This window comes from Enoplosus armatus, chromosome 8 (genome assembly GCF_043641665.1).
Source record: "Enoplosus armatus isolate fEnoArm2 chromosome 8, fEnoArm2.hap1, whole genome shotgun sequence".
In the NCBI taxonomy this organism is placed as follows: domain Eukaryota; kingdom Metazoa; phylum Chordata; class Actinopteri; order Centrarchiformes; family Enoplosidae; genus Enoplosus; species Enoplosus armatus.
This window is the reverse complement of record NC_092187.1, coordinates 21,294,983-21,316,410: the sequence shown is the minus strand read 5'-3', so window position 1 is coordinate 21,316,410 and position 21,428 is coordinate 21,294,983. Positions and strand designations below refer to the sequence as shown.

Here is a 21,428-nt window from a genome sequence, read left to right as displayed (position 1 = left end):
AGTGCAGACGCAGGGAAAACGGGAGAATGGGGTCCTTCACGCTAACGTGTCATTGGACAAGCTTGATAAACGAGCAAGGTTAGGAGCGACGGGCGCACGGACAAAGACTGCTTTGGTGGAGGCAGGTATCCACAGACGGAGGCAGAGAGAGAAGCTACCTGCAGCTGTGTGGATCAATAGGGCCAGTGTGTGGGGGCTCGGGGGCTCCCAACACCCAGAGCCGAGAATTAGAGAGCAGTCTGTGAAGGAACCAGTGCATCACTGACAAAAAGCCCCTCCCATGTCTTCTCTCCACCCCTCCACCACTACTAATGTTAATGTTAATGTTAATCACCACAACGGGACAAGCCTGTGCCCTCTGACCCCTCCCTTTTAACGACATCATAACCTAATTACCCAATCCCAGGAGCCTCATATAAGATCAGGGCCAGTGTCACCAAAATAGATCCAGACCTGCACACTTAACGTAACGCAATGCAGCACAATATATTGTTTAAACATCGGATGTTTGGGTTTTTTTTGTTCACAAAAAGTGACACACAAACAGTTTTAACCACATAACCGCATTTACCCTTAACTGTAAACTCAAGCTCCTCATTCCCTCACTTTCAAGTCACCTATTACATTAGACTCCACCTTTTGGCCTGATGGTGTTCATCCATGCATACAACATGTTGGATTTATAGAATGTGACAATTCCCCTTTAAGCATCTTACCAGATTAGTCAAATGTGCAAGTTGATTCTTGTGGACGTCCCTCCTCTCGACATGGTGCTCATGTGCCTTCAGCGCCAGGATAGGTGGTTCTGTGGATGTGTGCTGGAGCTAAAAGGAAGAGAGAGCACACACACACACACACCACCCATTAGACACTGACACTGACCTCATCAGGCAGAAGAGCACACCACCCTTTCTGTCAATATAAGGCCTAATGTTAGCATGGCCTTGTGGCTTTTTGTCATTAATCATAAGCATGTGAGCTCTACTTTACATGGATTCCCGTGGAAATACAACTTAGCAATTCACCAGGGAGGAAAAAAAACATTAGATCACAGCTTTGACAGATGACCACTCACAACCCTGATCAACATCTGTCAAACATAAACACAAACAACTGCACTGAAATGTTTTGCCCACGACATCCCAAAGCTATAACTTGGTATGAGGAGGCGCGTCGCTGGATGTGAAGATGACTGAGTGTATTGCTGGGTGGGTGAGGTGGTTCATCAAGCTGTGCTGAGCATAGGGAAGAGCTGGAACTTCAAAGCAGTGGCGGGGTAAGTGTCCTGGGTGGGGCTGAGAAGCTGGGAGGAGGAGGTGGGTGTGGGCCAACCAACGGGAGGACCCAACTGTTAATCATACATCTGACTGGGAATCAGTGGGAGATGTTCACTCGTCTGATTTTGCCTCATTTGACCCTGAGAGGTGTGCATCTGCATGCGAGACACTTACTTTGAGGCGTAGGTGGTTCATGTTTTTGTCGGAGGTGCAGTTGATGGGGCCTTCTGTGGAGAACTCCAGGGGGTAAAGGAGATTGTGACCCTGGACACTGAGGGGGCAGCGCAGCTCAAGTAGGGTGTGGCTGATCCGGCTGGGCCCGTTGTTCACCAGCTGGAAAGAGGAAATGAAATAGGAAACATTAGTATGTGAAGCATTAGAAAACTTCTTGAGCAGCTTGATCGTTTCATGTTTTAGTCGAAGCTGGGAGATTTTTTTCCCATGCTGAAACTTTCATATTTGACCTATTTTCTTAATCTACAAATAGGTCACCTAAAGTAGAGCACTGTTACATCTCACCCAAGTGAAAGTGGATCGGCACAGCATGAGAATAAATCACACTTTAATCTGGAGTACGTTTTCTTTGGTGTTGCTTCATTGCTGCCCTGGAAAGTCGACTTGCTTTATAAACAGCAGGATCTGCTTTCCAACCCAATCTGCTCAGCCCCCAGTGAGTCTGCACAGTTAAGAATATGGCTGATTACCTCATAGATGTGTTCCACCGCAGGCCCAACGTCCTGCTCCACCCCATAGCTTTTGGTCACCTTCCAGTTGGCCGGCGGGAAGAAGACCTTATCTGGTCGAGACACACTAAAAAAAAAAGAAGTGGGGGTGTGAGAACATGTGTCGGGAGGCATCAGAGAGTTAATGAAATTCTAAAAGTTCAAATGAGGGAATCCTAACACTCAACTCACCCTTGCAGAATGACATCAGCCTGAACAACCACCTCCAGCTTGTACGGCACAACCTCACTGTGGGAATTATTCTCATTTTTACTGTGGAAACAGAGAGAAGGAGAAAAAAAGATTCTGATTAGCTGACGTCATTCGAGAGCTGTGGGGATCAACTCTACTCAACCTGAATCGACACATGAACTATGAACTGTTAGCGTCTCTGTTGCATGTGGACATCAAGTTGTACCTGCGAATCTGCAGCTCAAACTGAACAGTTTTGTGTGTATCCTTCAGCCGTGGCACTGTGAAGCGAAGACCTGCCCACAGCTGCAAAGAGGAAGATCCAACATATTAGTCATCATCATCATAATTATTATTATTCCATTACTACCTAACAGGATGTTTTTGTTGTGTCTGTGAACTCCTTGTCTGTCCAGCAAGCAGATGCATAACATGTGGGGAGGTCCAAAATGTGGCTGAGAGTTCCTTTATTTATAATTTCACATCAGATTTGTTTTCCACACAAACTGGCACATTAGGTCTCTCTGCATCTACCTTTTAATGAGCTACCTCTCATTCACATCAGATCAATACTGCTACAGTCTGAGACCATCCAAAAAAAACAAGTGAGCAGATTCTACGACAACAAACTGGTTTTAAAATGTCGGTCTGTCAATCTCTTCTAGTTAACATGTAGTTGACGGTCTTCCTCTGCAATGTGACTCCATCATTAAAAAGGGGAACTCTACCCAGCAGGGAGCTGAGGGCACAGTCTGTACTTCCTGTCACAACATTTCCTAACACATACTGGCTTTTCCTGAGCTGTTCACACCCAAACTGGGGATGGCATACAACTTTTTCCAACAAAGAGCAGGAAATTGCGATGTCGTGTCAACTGTTTTCTGCTATCAAATACACTTCAGATGCAGCGCCGTATCCTACAACACCAGCTAAAGGGGGAAGAAACTGCCAAAAGACAGTTGTGTCCTTACACTGGTACCAGACTTCATCGGGTTGCCCAAATCACAGCTGAGGTATCGGGTCTGGTTCTCCGTCTCATAGCTGCAGGTCAGCTGGGTCAGGCTCTGAAAGACAAGAGGACATATTGGTCAAACCACAGCAAAGGACAGTCATCAATCATGTCCCGAGAGGCATATTAGTTGCAGGAAGTTGAGGGTTTTCACTGTGTTTTGCATTTGTAGTCACCTCATTATTGCGGGCGATACCGCTGTAGTCAGCTTCGGGGGGCAGCACCACATACAGCTCTGCCTCGTATGCCCCTCCCTCCCCCTCATTCCTGGCGTTGAAAGTCAAGGTCAGCGAGTTGTCATCACCCAGGTAGACTTCCTTCCTGTTCCTGAGGACCCAACCAAAGGAAAAAAGTGATTACTAATAGGGTCAACGGTCAGGTTAAATGGTGTCAGGACTCCTCAGACAAATAAACATGGATCGAGCTGTGTTACACTGTTACGAGTAAACAATGACATTCTTTGTTTGTGTTTTCTGGCAGTGGAGTGGGCAATAAATTGCTGTTGCTTTAATGAAACTAATAAATTGTCAGGCTTTGCGCTTGGCATATCTATTTTCTTTAGTGCCTGGCTACAGAAAAACATCAATTAGATTCATCACACAAACCCCCAGCCCCCCCCACCCCTTTAAATGAAAACTTTTCCAATGTGGTAATAAAGTCATACATGCTGTATAACAGAGCGTAGGATTGTAAAACACCTCCCCCCTTCCTTGCATCCTCTCACTCCCTCCACAGCTAAGAACAATGAGAAGTTCCATATGGAGGGCCACACAGACGCTTTTAATTACAGCCCGCTCTCATAAAGCAGTGCAGGAGAGCGAGAGAGAGAAGATTTCTGAAGCTGATCCTCTGCCGGCCTGCGAGTCAACCGAAGTCTGATTCAAACTGGCATTGCACTTTTTAAATCAAACAAAAGCTCAAAATTAGAAAACTCCACAAAACCTTAAAGCTTCCCTGAGGGACCTTTGGTCTAACAGGTTATGTGCTTTGGCAGTGCAATAGAAGAAACAACACTGCAGGAATGACGGATACTGTTTTTTTCTGAAATTCCACTAAATCATGGCCATCCCGTCAACCCCTCTAACTGCTATTAGGCTTTCTTAATTTACAGCAGACCAGACAAAAACATCAAGCTATTATTCTAATTGCACTAATCACACTTTCTACGGCTCAATTTCTGGGGTTGCACTTGGACGGAGCGCAGCTTTAACACGCGCTCAACGCAGGTTGTTCCATATGTGATGGATCAGCCATACATTGAAAAAAATGGGGGCAGATGGTAGATAAATATAGGAATGTGAAATCAAAATGACAGAGCAGAGAAGGGAGTATCAGGGAGGCTGTTATTTCTGAGAAAAATGCTAACAGATTTCGTGAATCAAAGTGTGGCTGGCAGGGTGCTCCTGACGGCTTCAGAAGCAGGAGGTTGGGACTCTGGCACACAGCTATGATACTTTCCAAACAGATCCCTTTCATCTCTCCTGTCTTTTCCCGTTAAATGTTTGTCATAGCACCTGTAGAGCAGAGCTGCTTCCTGTTTTCAGAGGACGGTGTACCTCTACTCTACTGCAACACTGCGGCTATTAACAGTCCCTCTCTGGTATGCTAAACTAAACAAAGCAGCGGAACAACAAAAACTGCTGTATTTAGGCTTTCGCACTCAAATCCAAGGTCCCATTTGCAGAGCGGAGGTGAAGAGTTCAGTGATCCTGTTCACAGTTTACCATGTATTATCCAGTGCATTCAAGTATATTTCCTGAAATCCACATGCTCTGGGATTTTTTAGAAATATATAATAGGAAATGAACAGACTCACCCGTGGACTGCCAGCTTCAAGTCAGGAACACAGATGTTGTCCTCTCCACAGTCCAACAGAATCTGAGCCTGAAAGATACACATTGGGGGTGATAAAAGTTTTAATGGGGGCTGCAGACCATGATGATCATACAATAGGTTCTGACTAAAAACACTCTTCTTTTACAGGTGAAGAGAATTAGGCACACAAGATAAATCAAATATCTGTTTATGGGAGACAACAGGATGAGTGCAGCAAGATGCGACATGTGGTATGACTCATACATTCCTCCCCTGCCTCCCGACCACCATCCAACACACACATACACACACACCTGCACTGCAGCCCCTCTTATCTACAAGACATCATCACTGCCCATCAGACAGTTACAAACAATGTTGTGGCTCCGAGGGACGATGACTGACTCAGTGAGGTCATGACAGGCACAGACGCACTCCCCTGAACCAGCTGTCCCTGTACACACACACATGCTTTCTGTTTGCGACGTAATAGAGAAGGAAATGATGAACGGAGGAAAAGTCCAGCCCAGAGACCGTGCCAGAGGAGATACTCCTGTGGAGCTGAGCACAAAGCTGCTGCCAGCTCCCAGCTCTCACCAGCGTCCCACATCACAGCACCATGTGGCACACCGCGCTTTCACCACACGCTACGCCACCCAGCGAACCACAGCAGTGCATGATCATATGGAGAGGGAGGAACAGCCTAGAGGAACACACTGAGACATAGGATATCTCTGTTGACCTGAAAAGCAGAAGTGGGGGTTCAGAGATTACAGTGGAGGGAACGACAACAAAGGACCAGAAACACTGCTGGATAAGTGGATGACCGCTGAACGTGTGGCGGGGAAAGCCCTGCGGATTGCTAAATTGCATCCCGCTGCGACTCTGACAGTGTGATGATGCTCATGACGATGAGGATAATAAATAGAAATGGAGGAGGAGATTAGAGAGAGCCAAGCGCCCCCCTTGTCATTACACCATCCAGGGGCTCTAATTAAGGACACCGTGGTAACCGCCATGCTAACTTGGCCACATGTGCACCCTGGTTTGTATGTCTGTGTAGGGCAGGGAAGCGACATTTGTAGGCCCATCACTGTAGTCAAACAACAACAACAACACTGACCTCAGCATGTGACATAATGAGGGCAAGCATCATGCAGTGAAATAAAAACGCTAACCTTGACTAAATGAGCGGAGCCCATTAATCTAATTCACACTAATTTGATCAGATGTTATTATTTTCAGAACAAAGAGGGCATTGATGCACAATTTCAGTCGTTTCCAAGTTCTAAAAAAAGGTGACAACAACTGGGATCCTTTCCGGTTTTTCCACGTACGCCTTCATACAAGATCTGAGAATGAAAGCAATTAATAGATGCATCACAGTGTCATAACTCTTCATAGAAACATATGGAATATGTTAAGATTAGAGAGAGAGTGAAACTGTGCCGAGCACATCAACCATCTCTCATTCTCACTCCAGCTTGAAGAGAGTAAGAACTTGGCCGAGTCAATGAAATGTTACATGGCCACACATTCTCAAAGCATATGTGGAAATCAATAGGGCATCGTGTGTCTGATCAAGGCCGAGGCTGCGGTATAATAGTCACCCTTCACTGTTTATACACTTTCAAATTCACACAGTCTAAAGCAAGATTAATGAAACGTGTTGGCAGTCTGACACTACTCCCACTCCCCCTTTACACACATAGACACAGATCAGGTTTGCCCTCTTTGGGTGTTTGGCAAAAAAGGGCTTTTTCAGGTTTAAGGCTGATATCTTAGCTCAGGCTTGTCTCAAGGTCGTGGTTCAGCAATAGACCACATCTGTTGGAGGCCCGACAGCTTTGATATCTTTTGATATCTAGGAAGGACATCAATGACAGGGTTCAGTCCTGATCCAACAGGAAAAAGATAGAAACGCACCGGGATAGAGAGAGAAATGGAGAAGGAGGGGGGAGATAAAACTACGCTGATTGCCGTTCCCCAAATGCTCCGACTGACTGCTGCTGAACTCACATATGGTGCATGCTGTGCCACAGCTGAAAGGATGCCCACATGTTGAGCCAAACTCTTCTCACTGCCAGAGGAAAACTGGTAATATGCCAAGAGATTTCAACCAGATGGGCGAATACCCTGGCTGCGCCCCACCCTGAAATATCTACCAACCTTCTGGAACGAGTCACCTATGTACCGTTAGGCAGCCAAGCAGGCTGAGAACAATTCCTGCTGGGACAGGGAAACACTCCACTGTACATATGCCTCACATTTTCATTTTGAAAACAGCTTCCCAGACACCTTGGACCTCTTCCCAGCAGAGTAGTTTCGAATTTACATTAAAAAGAGCAGACTCTTTCATCAAGGACAGGAGAAAGTAATTGAGTAGCTGGCTGGTGATACAGGGAATGATTACTCAGTGTGGTGGATATCAGCTCAGAGAGAATGAGCCTAAGCAATTTAAGAACCATACATGGATGCTGAATGGAAGATTGGGGAAGTATAGAGCACGTCAAAGTACCTTCTGCTCAATTACGTTGGTGGTCTGATAGTTGAGGATGGGCCGCAGGCCGTGGGAGTCAGCTGCAGCTTTTGGATCCAAGCTGAAGTTCAAGGCCACATAAATGGAGGAGAGTTTATCCCTGAAGTCTTTCTCATCCTGCAGTCAAAGAAAAACATACCAGGGTTTTTGTCAGCTACTGCTGTTTAGAAACCCTACATTCACATTTTTTGCCAGTGATTATGACTATTGCATAGACTTAAATCACAGCGTTAATAATCACAATCATAGATGTTTTTAGTGAGAAAAAGGGCATACCCTTAGGTAGATCTTGGTGTGGTTGCATATACGCTCGCCATGGCTCACAGTCACACTCCTCTGGAGCAATGGCTGCTGGGAGTCCAAGAACAAAGCCCTCTTCACTGCCCCTTTCTGCTTGTGCTTATGACTATCAAGCTGCAGCTCCACCTGGAAATCTGGAACACGTAACACACACACAAATGAGCATTCATGGCATGATGAATGTTCTTGAGTCACGTAATGACAGGTTTAAAAACGACCTCCATAAATACTCTGAAGCACACACAATGTAGTCAATGTGACTTAAAGTTAATGGCACGGTGAACACTTGTGTATAAAGGAAGGAATAATTAGAGATAATAAGTAGGGGTTGATAGTAAAGGGGACGGAGCACAGAAGAGGTCTGATCATTAAAAGGTGGATCACAGAAGATATCTGGCACACTGCACTCCTTTTTTGTCATAACAAAATCACCTGTCAAAACACTTACTAACCTACAGACTGTTATGGATTTAAAACATTACTATTGGTGGCTATTTGACAGTTTCCTTACTTGTAATAAAATGCAGATGTGGAAAATTGGCTCACCTAGAATGCCTGGTAGGTGCTTCCCATCAGCAGATATGCAGAAACTCAGGTTGACACTGTTTTGGACGGAAGGGACAAGGACATGATGAGGGAAGCATGTTCATTTATGGCAGAGATTCAGTATAAATATACTGTACACACAAGACACCCCATTTGCCCTCACTTGTTCTCTCACTTTCTCTCATGGCCCACTTTTCTTGTGTCAGCTCCGTACATGGTTCACATTACAAGGCACCAGTCGTAATGGGAATACAATGAATAATATGAAAAAAATGCCAAATGTTTGGAGACATACTGGCATCTGAACACTTTCGTCAGCCAAGCTGATAAATCGGTGCGTCTCCTTTTTCCACCCACAGCCCCCCCACACTCAGAGGTATAGCAGAGTTAAGAAGGGTGAAATTGGGCAACGACTCGGGTTTCAACGCTGACCAGTCAATGGCTGTCTATATAAGCCTGTAGCTCTCTCCCATGACATCAGCCGCACAACACGCTGCTGCTGTCCAAAAGTCTGCAACCCCAAAACCCCCAATCCTTTTACTAGTAAACCCACACAAGAGGCACAGAGCAAAAACTGGAAGAAGTGAGAACGGAAAAAGGGAGAGCCTGTTGAAAAAAAAAACACAGGAAAGGGAAGAGAGGTGAAAAATGAGACAGAAAGACACATAGGGTAGAAGGACTTCTTTCGAGGAGTAGTAATAACTTCATGTATGTGCTCCTGTGTCTGCCTGTTTCTGCATGACTGTGTGCGCACGCTCACGGGAGTCTACGTGTCCTGATGTTTCCCAGCTGTGCTCCACCACCAAACAATATCTCATTCAAAGCAACAGCAGAAACCTTCCAAGCCCTCCCCTCCCACCCTCCCTCCCATTATCCCTTGTGCTCTCCTTTCACCCCCACCAAAAACTCCTCATCACCAGGCAACGTAGCATAATCAAGACACATGTGTATACAAGAGTTTCCTTTATGGATCAGGATCTGGAAAGGGGGGAAAAGCAGACACATGAGCGCAGTGTCAACCATGTCGAGCAGCGAGCAACCGTCGTCTGTTTCCGCTCCCCTTTTCTGGAACTGAATAGTGTGCAAATTTGGAGGAGGCCAAAAACGGCAGACAAAGCTGCTATTCAGCATGTTATTTCTCTGCTCCTCAACAGAAACAGTGTGATATGAAGACATTTTGAAAATAGGTCAGATAAGAGCAGCCCCCGGTACAAATTAATACCGTGACTGCTGATGGACAGGATATTCCTTATCAGAGCTTCCTGCCAGGATAAAAGTGTTTATGCATGTGGGGGGACATGGGGAAGCCCATCTTTTTGCAGTTGGGTCAAACAAATACCAACAGAGCAGCACTGAAGCCTGAGTCACAGGAAGCAGGAGTGTTGGTACTGGACAAGCTGAACACTCACCAGGAAACAGGAATGGTGGTGTTTCCATTTGTGACCATGCAGTTCTTCTCTTCAGGGTTGATCATGGTGGGGTAAACGGTCAGAGAGGCACTGGTGTTAACTATTGGGCGGGATCTGTGGGTAACAAAAACAATGCAGATTGAAGACTTAGTCATCAAAGATTAAATTTCCACTTTTACTGCCTTGAAGAATAGCTCGACATTTTGGGAAATATGCTTATTTGCCTGCTGAGAGTTAAAGGAGAAGATCGATACCACTCTCATATCTGTCCATTAAGGAGACAGTTAGCTTAGCATAAAGACTAGAAACAGAGGGAAAACGCTAGTTAGCTTTGTCCAAAGTTAAAAAATCTGCCTACCAGCAATCTGTTTTTGTACAGATTAAACAAACAATATATAACCTGTAAATTATGGGGAGCTTTGGTAGTGCTGGTAGCTTCATATTTAGTGTAGACATGAGCATTATCAAATATGTGAATAGGCACATTTCCCACAATGTCAAACCATTCCTTTAAACAAACAGACTGCATGATTAGATATGGTTTCATTCAAAACAACATACCTATACAGAACTGCCTTATCAACACCAAAGGCACCAACAATGAGATCTGAGGAAATAAAGGAACAGAATTAGAAAACATACTAAAAAGATAAAAAAAAAGATAATGATGGTCATTGCGTCGAGCCTCACTCACCTGGGTATCCATTCATGTCCAGGTCCTTAGCACCTCTGAGGGCAAATCCAAAGCTGGCAGGAATAGTCCCAGCAGCCCACTGGCCAGTGATCACCTGAGATGGCTTTTCCCTGAGACCTTCTGAGTATCCATTGTAGATGTAGACCAGTCCCTGCCGATCGTCCCCTCCAAACGGACAGCTGATAGCCACATCTACCAAAGGGAAAAAGTCAGGAAAAATATTTTGACTGTAGCCACAGTAGCCCTGTGAAAGGGGGCTAACAGAGAAAGAAGCTAATATTATAAGGCCTTTTAGTAACAACTAAGGTCTAGTAACTACAACGTCTACAGCCAGTGGTTCTGTGAGGCTATACTTGAGCAAAATGCTAATGTTTGCTAATTAGCAGTAAGCACAAAGTACAGCTGAGGCTAATCATTAGTCATTAGTTTTGTTGGTATTTGGTCATAAACCAAATTTTTAGCAAATTAATGACGGGCTAGAGGAAAAGTCAGAGCTTCATACTTTTGGGACCATGACATCAAATGGACAAAATTTCAAGGCAATACAGCCAATAGTCTGGACCAAGGTGCTGGATCTACCAACCAACCAACAGACATTTTGCACTCATACTCCTCACTTTAAATTTCATTTTCATGCGGGTAAGATGTGGAAACAAAAATAAATCACGATGCTAGCTAATTTAAACAAATTCCATCAGTCCCGCTACTACAATCCCCATTCTTACCATTGAAACCATCCTGGTTCAGATCTCCCAATGGTGCAATGGTGCTGCCAAATCTCCCAAACACCTGGGTGCCTGTCAGGTGAGGTAGGCGGAGCTCCAGGTTAAGGGGGCCACGTTGTAGGTAAACATACACCCGGCCCATCTCTTCCAGACGCCCATCAGATCCCCGGACCATGAACATGGGAGCCCCCACCAGCAGGTCAGCCATCCTGCAGACAAGAAAGGAAAATCACACAAACCAATTTAAGCTCAGACACATAGACGCCTGTAATGGGTTGTTGGTGGCGTCCAATATAGATTCTGCCAGCTTATTATCTAGCGGGAAAGAGCGAAACAGAGGACAGAGGAAGACCGGGAGGGTGAGAAAAACAGACAGGGACAAGGCTGCTACTCACCCATCACCGTTGATGTCAGTTGTTGCCACAGCATGGCCAAAATATGATCCCATCTGTAAATAAAAGTGTTTCCATGATTTCGGCCAATGAAAATCTCATCGTCAAAAAGCATTAACATCATCAAGATCTGGTTTGTTCTTCAATAAAACAAAACAGCCACGCTACTGCAAACTTCAGACTTGCTTTCTGCATTACTAGAAAAGAGAGAGGCTTGAAGGAAACATGAAGGCTTGATGGATTTTACAGGTTCGGCCCAGTTTAGTCCTGTTTCTGCTCCAGGCCAGTTTCATTTTCTGAATTTTCTGTCATGCACCTTAGTCTAAAAAGCACACACATTGTAGAAGCAGTCTGAATTGCCAGACAGTAAGCAAATTCACTTTTTATTAATTTTATTTATTCAGCTGAGTCAATCATCACTGTTTAAAACGAGCTCAGTGCTTTTCTATTCCCAGAACCATTTGCACAAATTGCCACTGCACTTTCCCCTCAATAATCAAGCTTTACAGCAAACCACGAAAGAGACCAAAATCTAGTAAACAGAACGTTGTAAAGGAAATTATTTTTGCTTACACTGACTCAACAAATTAGGAGCTCTCATGAGGAGCCGAGCAATGAAAACACAGAGGAAGTGGAGCATGAAGGAGCTTTCTGTAGAGTGTGGAGATAGGAGCTCTGACTCACCTGCTCGCCAGTGTAGTTAATCATGGCCTTCAGATCTGTACCATTCAGAACAGACACCTGCAACACAGCAGCCACATATGGTGAACGTCTTTTTATATGGTCTAATATAAGCAAAGTCTCTGGTACGGAATTCACTGCAAAAATAATTCCCACTGTGACAATATCACTATGGCTGTTTTCTTTCTTTTACTTTCCTGTGTCAGTTCCAAGTCTAAAGCCCAGGCCTCCCTTTCTAAAAACACCAAAATGAGAGCCAAAGTGAGAGTGATGATTAAGCCTTCTTACCGAACCATAAAGCATGAGTCCTTTTGGAACACCAGCCACAAAATCTGAGAGGTGCACAGAGAGATGAAGCAAAGATTTAGGAGGGAAAATATACAGGTCAAGCCCAGCAGGAGGAAACGAGAATTCCAGTATTGACGACGTCTCCAGCTCAATAATCATGTAAAATATTGTAGCTGACTTCAGTTTATGTTCTTGTTCACTTCAGCTGTAATATTTGAATTGCTATGTGACTGCCCATATGCTTTTTACATCCTGCACGCCTCATCTAACATTGGCCACGTGGGTACATACCCTATTGTCTTGACTTACCTTCCACTTGATCACCACTGAATTCCCCAACAGCAATAGAATAGCCTGTAAGCAAGAGTACAGACATCAGCCTCAGCTTGCACTGTGGCAAAAAAACGAAGATACGTGTGAATGTGATAATATTAGCCTCTCTTACCTTGGTAGCTGTCATCATGTTGAGCCTGGACCTGTTTGGTCTGGATCTGGCTCTCCACAGACTGCATAAAATAGCCTGGGTAGTACGCTTTGATAATATCCTCCTTAGCTGCAGAGATCACCTGACCTAAAGTAAGATCAAAGAGAAATGAAAAATAAACTTGAGGCTTGGTTTTTATGATTTTCAAGTGGTTGATTGGTTGGTATGACCTACATACCTTGCCAGAAGTAGCTGCCTGGCCCTCCCAGTACCACTTTGCCATCCTGAAAGATAAAATCTGCGAATTACTACAATGAAAAAGGAAAACATTATCTCAGAAATCTCTGGTTGTTCACTAACAGGAACATAGTTATTACCGTTGTGAAGTCAGCGCTAAATCCTCCCTGACAGTAGCCTTGTCCCACCGCATCACTGATCTCTGAAACACACAGGAGGGGAGTAGTGCGTCATAAATTATTCGAGGTAATATTCAATATTCCAGAGCTTCTTGTTTCAAGGCATAACATTGCATCAACAAATAATATTCAATGAAAATCATGAAGAAAGACATTTTCACTTATCTAACTCCCACATAGAAGACAGTTGTCATAACAAGATAATATCAATGTTAACGTCACTGTCAGATTTGAAGAGAAGTGACAGTTACCTGTGCGGCAGGGAGCATACTCAACAAATTTGGTGAAATTATGGGCTGAGAGGTAGCAGGTTCCTGTGGCGTCAGAACGTGGGATATCCTTTTCAGTCCTCCAGGAGTAAAGAGGGGCGCAAGCCTGTGTAGAGAGGAGGTGGAGAGAGATGGGAATTGGTGGGGAGGAAAAGGGGGAGGGAGGAGATGTGGTGATGAATGGGGTGAGCTTTTAGGTGGGAGATATTTTTCCAGTTGCAACAACACCCTGGTAAACTCAAAAGGAGACCCAGGCTGAGGTCAGCGGTACATCTGGAGCAGGGTAACTCAACCCAGGTCATAACCCTTAGTATCAGACCAAACAAGAGACGTCTCAACTTTGATGTCACGGGGTGGGGAGGGGAGGGGGGCACAAAACATTACTTTACAGTGTGTCGAGACTGGAGGTGAAAATTGGACCTGAATGACAACAACTTAATGGACAGTAATCTGGGAGACAAATTTCTAACAAAGAACATACACATCCCCCCATGACATCAGAGTGAGACATCACTCGCAGTAGAGAGTTTCTCAGAGACGCGTGATCAGACCAGGCTCCATTGAAAGGCCCAATCATAACAGAGCACCAAGGCTGAAACTCTAGTCTGTCTCCCACCCCCAAATTCATCTCTAAGGGGGGTCATCTTACCAGAATTGTGTCGCCGTGAGAGCGCACAGTGGCGCCGAACCATTGGTGGGACTTGAAATCAACCTGATGTTCTGTGTCATTGAGCAAGACGGTGCGATCCCCTGGGAAAAACACAGGAAAATGACACTGAGTAACAGCATTATGACAAAACATGCATCCTTTCAGTTGGTCCTTGAGTATCCTAATTCTGCCTTCCCTTCCCAGGCCCTTAAAAACATCTGGACAATTGGCAGAAAGCAGAAAGACTCCAGTTACACCATTTTTCATGTAAAGACAATCAGGGTGAGAATTTGACATGAATGATTTTTCTCTCTGTCACTGTTAAGGTGATAGAAGTTCTCTTAGCTTGGTCGGGTTTGGACTGGACTGGCCAAGCTTAACCCCACTGACCCTTTGCTCTGTTTGACCACCTGGCCACTAATGCTGATCTCCCACTTCAACGCTTTGACAGCAGCAGGTGACATGACAGATGGTCTGGGGAGTCAGGTTTAAACACCACTTTATTGGAAGACAGATGTTACATCTGTGCTGCAATATAGAATGAAATGCAAACAAATTGATTAGACAAGGAAGTCGCATCACTACCATATAGCTCATACACTGAGGGCTGGCAATTCATAGTATGATATATAAGGAAAGTGCAAATGTGAGATCAAGAGCAACCTAAGCAGTTCGTAGAAATCACTCCACCTTAACCTTTTGCAGTCCTACAGACACATTTCCCCTGTAAACTTCATCAAACCACAGGCATGTTGCAAAAGGGCAGAGCACCATCTCTTAGGGACTGAGGACAGATAGATAACGCAAGAGATGATGACCTATGTGGATGTGAAGAAAGCAGGCTGTGCGTCAGGCCTCTCTATCCATGCCTGTCCGCCCCTAGACTTTCTTCCCAGCCAACTCGGCAGCCTGGAGCTGCTCCGTGTCTTTGTGGAAACAGCGAGGGGGCTGAGGTCCAAGGAAAACATACACACACTGGCCCGGCTTCCTCATAGCAACCTCTCAGTCATCTCTGTTTAGGCACACACTTCTGTCTCTCTTTCTGTTTTCATTTTCAATATTATCTCCATCTTCCTATTCATTTTTCTTACACTATCTCGCCAAGTCTCCATGTCTATACAGCCCTTTGCTTTCAGGGAGTGCTGCTTACCCTCACCCAAACGTTAATCAGAGAGATTATAGTTTTTTAATAACCCAACTGTATTTCTGCTTAATCTCCATCACTGGGCTTTTCTGCGTATGGTTATTCATCAGGGTCTACAGCAGCCAGCCCTGCCCCCAGTGTGTTAAGTGGTCAGAAGTCTATGTGTGAAAAGAAGTGCTTTAGCCAGACAGGCAATAACATGACCAGCACTTCAAACGGCTCCTTATGAGCTTGTTACTCTAACTAATCTGTTTTAGCTGCATGGTACTTTTTCTGAAATATTTTCATAACTCAGGGGTCTTTGTTTGGATAAGGCCAATGCAAAGCCACCAGGGAAAGGTAAGAGCTGAACAGTGACTGTGTTGGTTTGATTCATGTTACCAAGGCAATCAGAAGTAGCAGTGGAAAAGTCCTCTTGTAATCCATACAGCATAACTGTGATCAGTTATCTGGCCAGGAGATGAAGCACATCAATGTAACCGCCTAAAGGGGCAAAGTAAAGTTCTCACATGGCAGCATTAGCTATAGCATTAGTTCTGTGTCACTATCATGTGTGATGAAAAGTTGTGTTTGTTGTCTGCAAGGCAACTGAAGGCAGCCTGCTAGAGTCACATGATACCTCCCTGAAATCTCTTTCATTGAAAACAGAGGAGATTCAGAGGGGAGATAGAGGGAAACCCAGAGACGGACCACAACATGTCATCTGACCGAAGTCTCCCTTGGGAGGTCGGTTAGCACGGTGACATGCTGGATGGTGCCCGTCTCTCCCGGGACCAGCAGAGGATTGTGGGGGTCTGTAGTGCATCCATAGTCTTACTCTCGCCTTTGAACTGTGTGTGAGAGGACAGCCATTAGTGGGGTTAGAGCCTCTCATTGTGAGTGTGTGTGTGTGTGTGTGTGTGTCAGTTGGGTAGAAGACAAATGGCCAAATTCACTCATCACATCAGCTGCCCCTGTGGGAGTACCGACAGCAGGAGAACAGAGGGGGACAGAGCGGAGGAACAGGGCTCTGGTTTCTCCCTCTTTCCTCCCTCCCCGTGGCCTTCTTACCCTCCCTCCTATCCTGCATGTGGCCCTCTCACACCCTTCCTACTGCCCTCGCTCCCCTCTCCTCCTCTCAGATCCATACACAGGCTCTTATCTCAATGGAAGAGGAAGTGGACAGGCGGGGGCCTCTGGCCACTTTGACCCAATTAGTTAAGCTAATTAAGAGGGTCTGTGGCCTGTAGGTCAGAGCTCAAAAACACCAAAAGACAGGGAGACCTATAACACCACTTCCTTAAAAGAATATACTTTCTAGCAACGATCTAGTGAAAGATCAAATACGATGTAGCAGCACTCCTTTATTCAAGAATTCATAGTGGAGACTGTGATCATCGAATTTATTGCTCTAGCCTTTATTATCAGGATTGGCAAAGAAAACAGTCACAGCTACAGTAAATTAATTGCAACAGTAAATGTCATCCGAGTAACAGCTGTTTGACATGGCCACATTTGCATGCAGATGTCCATGTATTGAATGTTCCTCCACTGTACGGTGCCATGATCCAGATGTCGGAACCGGCACTCTGGCACTCAGATCAGCTCCTTCAAAGCCCTTTAAAAAAATACGAAGGACATTCTCTGACAACCCAAGGGAGTAACCTTCACTGCGAGGCCTCGCTGCTTGCACATGACATCACTCACTGTGGCCTGCAGCCAGCACCCCTGTATGCGCAACACATTTCATGTTGCAAGAAAAACAGTGCAAAAATAGTGGAGCAAAGGGTACCAAGCAGCGGGGTCCAATAAAAGAATGTTGTTAAAACAGGCTTGTGAAACACTCAGTGGAATATTTCTCCCTATTGTGCATTATGGATGCTATATTTAAGTTGGCCCACAATGCTAAGCTTTGATCTCTCGGGAAAAAGCCAAACGTGCAGTGGTAACTGTCCCTCTATATACTGCGTGATTCATACTGTTTGTGTGTGTTTTCAAGACATGTTCAGTCTAAAAGCTACATAGTCTTTTTACTTTGATTGTCTCTTTCGTCACTTCGCCATGGCTCCATTGTGCCAAACAGGCTGAGGGGTACTCCGTCAACATACTGAAACATGAATCCATTCATTAGACGACCTCACGGACTTCCTTGTGTTGTCCCAAACCACTTTACTTAATTCTGACTCAACTGGAGCCTTTTTGTTAGGACCGGCAGTGTCTACTGCTTCTGCTGCCATACAAACAGGACATTTCTTTGTCTGACATATTTGTTTATTGGTTGCTTATCTCCCAATAGCTCCTGGGGCAAGGCAACACAAACATGACCTGGAGGAAGGGAGTTTCTTTAAAAAACCTCTTCAACACCCCAAAGAAAGGACACAAACAGGAAAAAGGGATCATCCCGCGTCCAGGAACCAACGTAGCCGACAGCAGTTCAGTGGAGTGGAACACTGACGCCTGATCCAGAACTGCTGCTGACAACAGGAGCAGAAAGGAAATGCTCTGATGGCTTCAAAAGTGTGCAGAGAAGCAGCAAACCTCAGCCATTTTAAGAGTTTAATCTCCAGTTTCCAGAGATTGCATAAAAATCATAAAGTTAGAAAAGCATTTGTTGAAGATTTGTCTTTAGCGGCGAGTTCACAGTTCAGCTCAAAAGCTCTATCATAATTCTTACCTTCAGTATCAAACTCGATGGTGTGACAGTCTGATTGGCTGAGGCTCCATGGACAGTAGAAGACGGATCCTCCTTCTGTGATGTTAACCTGCCTTGTGTTGGCCTTAGGAGCTCCTATCACCACACTCGCACTGCAAACGAGAGACAGAAAGAGACACAACTTGCTGTAAATCTAATATTACAAGTTTACCAAAACACAAGGTCCTTATAAACCTGAATTTCTTTACCAAACCAAGGTTTGCAGCTCTTAGCCTGGCCTCAATTAAAGATTGCATTCCAGACCTCCCACTCGACAGCTTTAAACACGATGCGGTACGCACATTTTAGCGCTTAGCGAGCTGTATTGACTCAGAAGCAAAACATTTTAACAGGTTGCAGCACTGTTTTACATAGTCCCATACAACCAGGGAACCTGCTGCTATGACATGTGCACATGTGATGTCCACACACACATTCACTCCTTGTGCAGTCAGACACACAAGGAGAAACACTCACACGGTCACACATGCATCCCTGTGGGGCAGATTCAACAGGAAAACAAGAAAGCAGACAGGCTAAGTGGAGTCACACTCTTGTTTCTTCAGCTGTGACTCTAAACATCCATGTCCTTGGAGCTACACTGTACAACTACAGCAAGGGCAGCCAACCACTTCAACTGACATAGAAAGAATGGTTACAGGTGGGCCCAGGACTAAGGACATGTAGGAAAGCCTTCGGAGATGAAAGAGAAGACGAAAAGACAGAGAGTGATGATACGTTAATGGAGAAAACCAAGATTTGGACATAGTACAGTATCCCCCAGTAGATAAGTGGATGGCTTAGCCATTACCTCATTCTAGACCCACTTGATCCGATCGCTGGCATTGATGTGGGTAAAGGAGGCATGGGACCATTGAGACCAGACGGTGTCTAGGGGGCTCCAAAACAGGAAGAGCACACCCTTTCCTGCCCCAGATCTTCCAATAGTGCATGAACGTTTACATTTTGGTTGAACTTAGCATCCTGCCCCAAGGGTAACTACTCAGCCGGGTCCAGAGGAAGACAGGGGAGCCAGCAGGAGTCAAAAAGCAGTTAAACCGTGCAATATTCCAAGGCCTTGTAATCCACTGTAATTAATCCCACTGAACCTATCTATTACCTCAGATGACAAAATGCAGAAAGTTATGGGATGACTTATGGAAAAACCGAAGTGGGCCATGGTGTTTTGGTGGTCACTACAAAGCTTTCAAATCATTTCAGCATCTATGGTTCTGAAAAAAAACACAACTGTGGGGGAACAAAGGGAAGGTCACAGAGCAGAAGTTATGAGTTTAATATCACACCGTTACTGTGGTCTTAATACCTCAGAAGAGATACAGGACTATGCCAATTCTAAATGTGGAGCAGAATATCCAATATGTTGCAAGACAGAAAAAGACACAAATCAGTCCAACTTGGAGAGAGAAAGAAACAGTTTCTGACTACACATGCAAACACAAGAATATCCCAGTAGAGCAGCAGAGCTCCACCTGTACAATAATCTAAATCGCAGAGAGGCTTCCTGGTCAGGGATTCTCACGATGAGACAGCTGAGGATCTCCCTCTCGCTGTGTCAAAACTTTCACACACACAGATATGCCGGCAGTCAGTAAATATTTAACAATAGCTGACCACACTCAGAGTACAGTGCCCATCTACAAGTCAGCACGCTCGTCCCCTGTGAGCCCTAGATATCTGTTTGAAAAAAACTTCAAAAGATTAACTTCAAGAATGACTACCTGTACAAGTTTTAGAGCAGACAGAAGGACAGAGATCAACTGGTGTTTCTATGGCAAAAACCTTATGTGTAGAAATAATCTGACTGCAAGCACATGTATGCTGTAATCAACACCAATGGACGAACGCACTAACGAGGCCATGGAAATTGGAAGCTGCAGCATCTTTTGTTGAATCAGATCTGAACAGAGTCCAGCCAGAGTTGGCCGCGGCAGCTTTTCAAAGGGAAAAAATACAGGAAACAACAAAACGAGCAGATCGTGCTTTAATCAGCAAGTTGGCAGCTGAAGCGAGTTTTCACTACCTTACACAGATACACGCAGATGTGCAGACATACATTCACACACAAACACAGATTGATAATGATCTGAAAGTACTGTAAATGAGGAAGAATTAGCATTTAATGGGTCTTTATCTGGCGAGGATCAGTCTAGTTTTTAACTGGCATTTCCCCGCCCTACACCTTATCTGCTGGCTGTGTGTTGAAAAGGTAGAGCTTTTGTATCATTAGCATTTAATGAAGCTCTAACTGCAGTCGGCTGAGTGCTGCATTACAAATTCCTTTGTGAAAGTGCAAGAGTGTATGACCGGTTCTTAAGATGGGTATGCAAATATATGTAATTGGCAGGGGGGCGAGTGATCCTCAGCTGTTCAGCTGAAGGACAGACTCATCAGGGTTGTGTCCAAGCCACTGTGGCTAAAGTGAATGGAGACAAAAGACTGTTCACAGAGAGATTGAAAGCAGCACCATCACAGGTTTGATAGGGATCACAGCTCAGGATACATCTGAAAAGCCATGACCAGTCTTTAGTGATGCTCACTGAAATGTTTTGGCGACTGGGGAATTAATCCAAACCTCTCCAGCTCATCTGGCTGTTTCATGTTGCTATGGACAAATAGCAAACCCATTTCACAAGAGAGAGACTTGAGCAATGTCCTAGTGGAGGCGGATGAAAAGCATTAGCGGCTTCACCATGTCTAGCATAGTCAACCCCACCAGCTGCCATACAGCAGCCACTAATGACCTCCACCACCCAGCTGACAATTAAGCATTAATTAAACTACTGTGATTTAGGCTGCAAGTGAGGAATGCGTAAACAACAGCTTCACTGTAAGCGAGGACTGGGTTTGTCTCATTTGAAGCTCAAGCAATCAGAGGACATTCTAGAAAAAAAATCTGTCACCACACCATGATTGCCAGACTGTAACCACTATTTTATGTGGGGTTGAGAAATTAGGGGTGATGCAGAGGGCTGGAACTTGCTGATGCGACAGTATCATGCGTAGCCATTGCTAATAAGGCCTATGATGAGGTTACAGAAGGAGGTCTTCAGAGGGCAAATTCCTCTGTTACCCCCCACCCCTTCAGCCCAAACATCCCCCCCCCATTCCACATTTAATTGTATTTCACCCCAGCTGCAAAGCTGATGTCACTTGAACACTATTATAACCGCTTTAAGCTAGAAAGAGGGGAAAAAAAATCACAATCACATTTGTTAAGCCTGCCATTGCCAGCTGCAGTCACCATC

General features: G+C 44.9%; 1 protein-coding gene across 1 annotated transcript in view; it reads right to left on the bottom strand.

Annotated features, from left to right (window-relative positions):
* Positions 1 to 21,428, bottom strand: part of itga5 (integrin, alpha 5 (fibronectin receptor, alpha polypeptide)) — a 30,472-nt gene that overhangs the window by 3,165 nt on the left and 5,879 nt on the right. The window contains exons 2-26 of the mRNA XM_070909722.1: positions 18,145 to 18,275; positions 14,348 to 14,448; positions 13,681 to 13,804; positions 13,391 to 13,452; positions 13,252 to 13,297; positions 13,035 to 13,160; positions 12,899 to 12,943; positions 12,590 to 12,633; positions 12,305 to 12,361; positions 11,624 to 11,676; positions 11,229 to 11,437; positions 10,504 to 10,695; positions 10,371 to 10,416; positions 9,810 to 9,923; positions 8,401 to 8,456; positions 7,831 to 7,988; positions 7,534 to 7,671; positions 5,017 to 5,084; positions 3,377 to 3,527; positions 3,163 to 3,255; positions 2,418 to 2,497; positions 2,192 to 2,272; positions 1,982 to 2,087; positions 1,452 to 1,610; positions 717 to 824 (exon numbers count right to left, since the gene is read on the bottom strand). Coding sequence (XP_070765823.1) covers positions 717 to 824; positions 1,452 to 1,610; positions 1,982 to 2,087; positions 2,192 to 2,272; positions 2,418 to 2,497; positions 3,163 to 3,255; positions 3,377 to 3,527; positions 5,017 to 5,084; positions 7,534 to 7,671; positions 7,831 to 7,988; positions 8,401 to 8,456; positions 9,810 to 9,923; positions 10,371 to 10,416; positions 10,504 to 10,695; positions 11,229 to 11,437; positions 11,624 to 11,676; positions 12,305 to 12,361; positions 12,590 to 12,633; positions 12,899 to 12,943; positions 13,035 to 13,160; positions 13,252 to 13,297; positions 13,391 to 13,452; positions 13,681 to 13,804; positions 14,348 to 14,448; positions 18,145 to 18,275 — 2,548 coding nt within the window. The remainder of the gene's footprint in view (positions 1 to 716; positions 825 to 1,451; positions 1,611 to 1,981; positions 2,088 to 2,191; positions 2,273 to 2,417; positions 2,498 to 3,162; positions 3,256 to 3,376; positions 3,528 to 5,016; positions 5,085 to 7,533; positions 7,672 to 7,830; positions 7,989 to 8,400; positions 8,457 to 9,809; positions 9,924 to 10,370; positions 10,417 to 10,503; positions 10,696 to 11,228; positions 11,438 to 11,623; positions 11,677 to 12,304; positions 12,362 to 12,589; positions 12,634 to 12,898; positions 12,944 to 13,034; positions 13,161 to 13,251; positions 13,298 to 13,390; positions 13,453 to 13,680; positions 13,805 to 14,347; positions 14,449 to 18,144; positions 18,276 to 21,428) is intronic.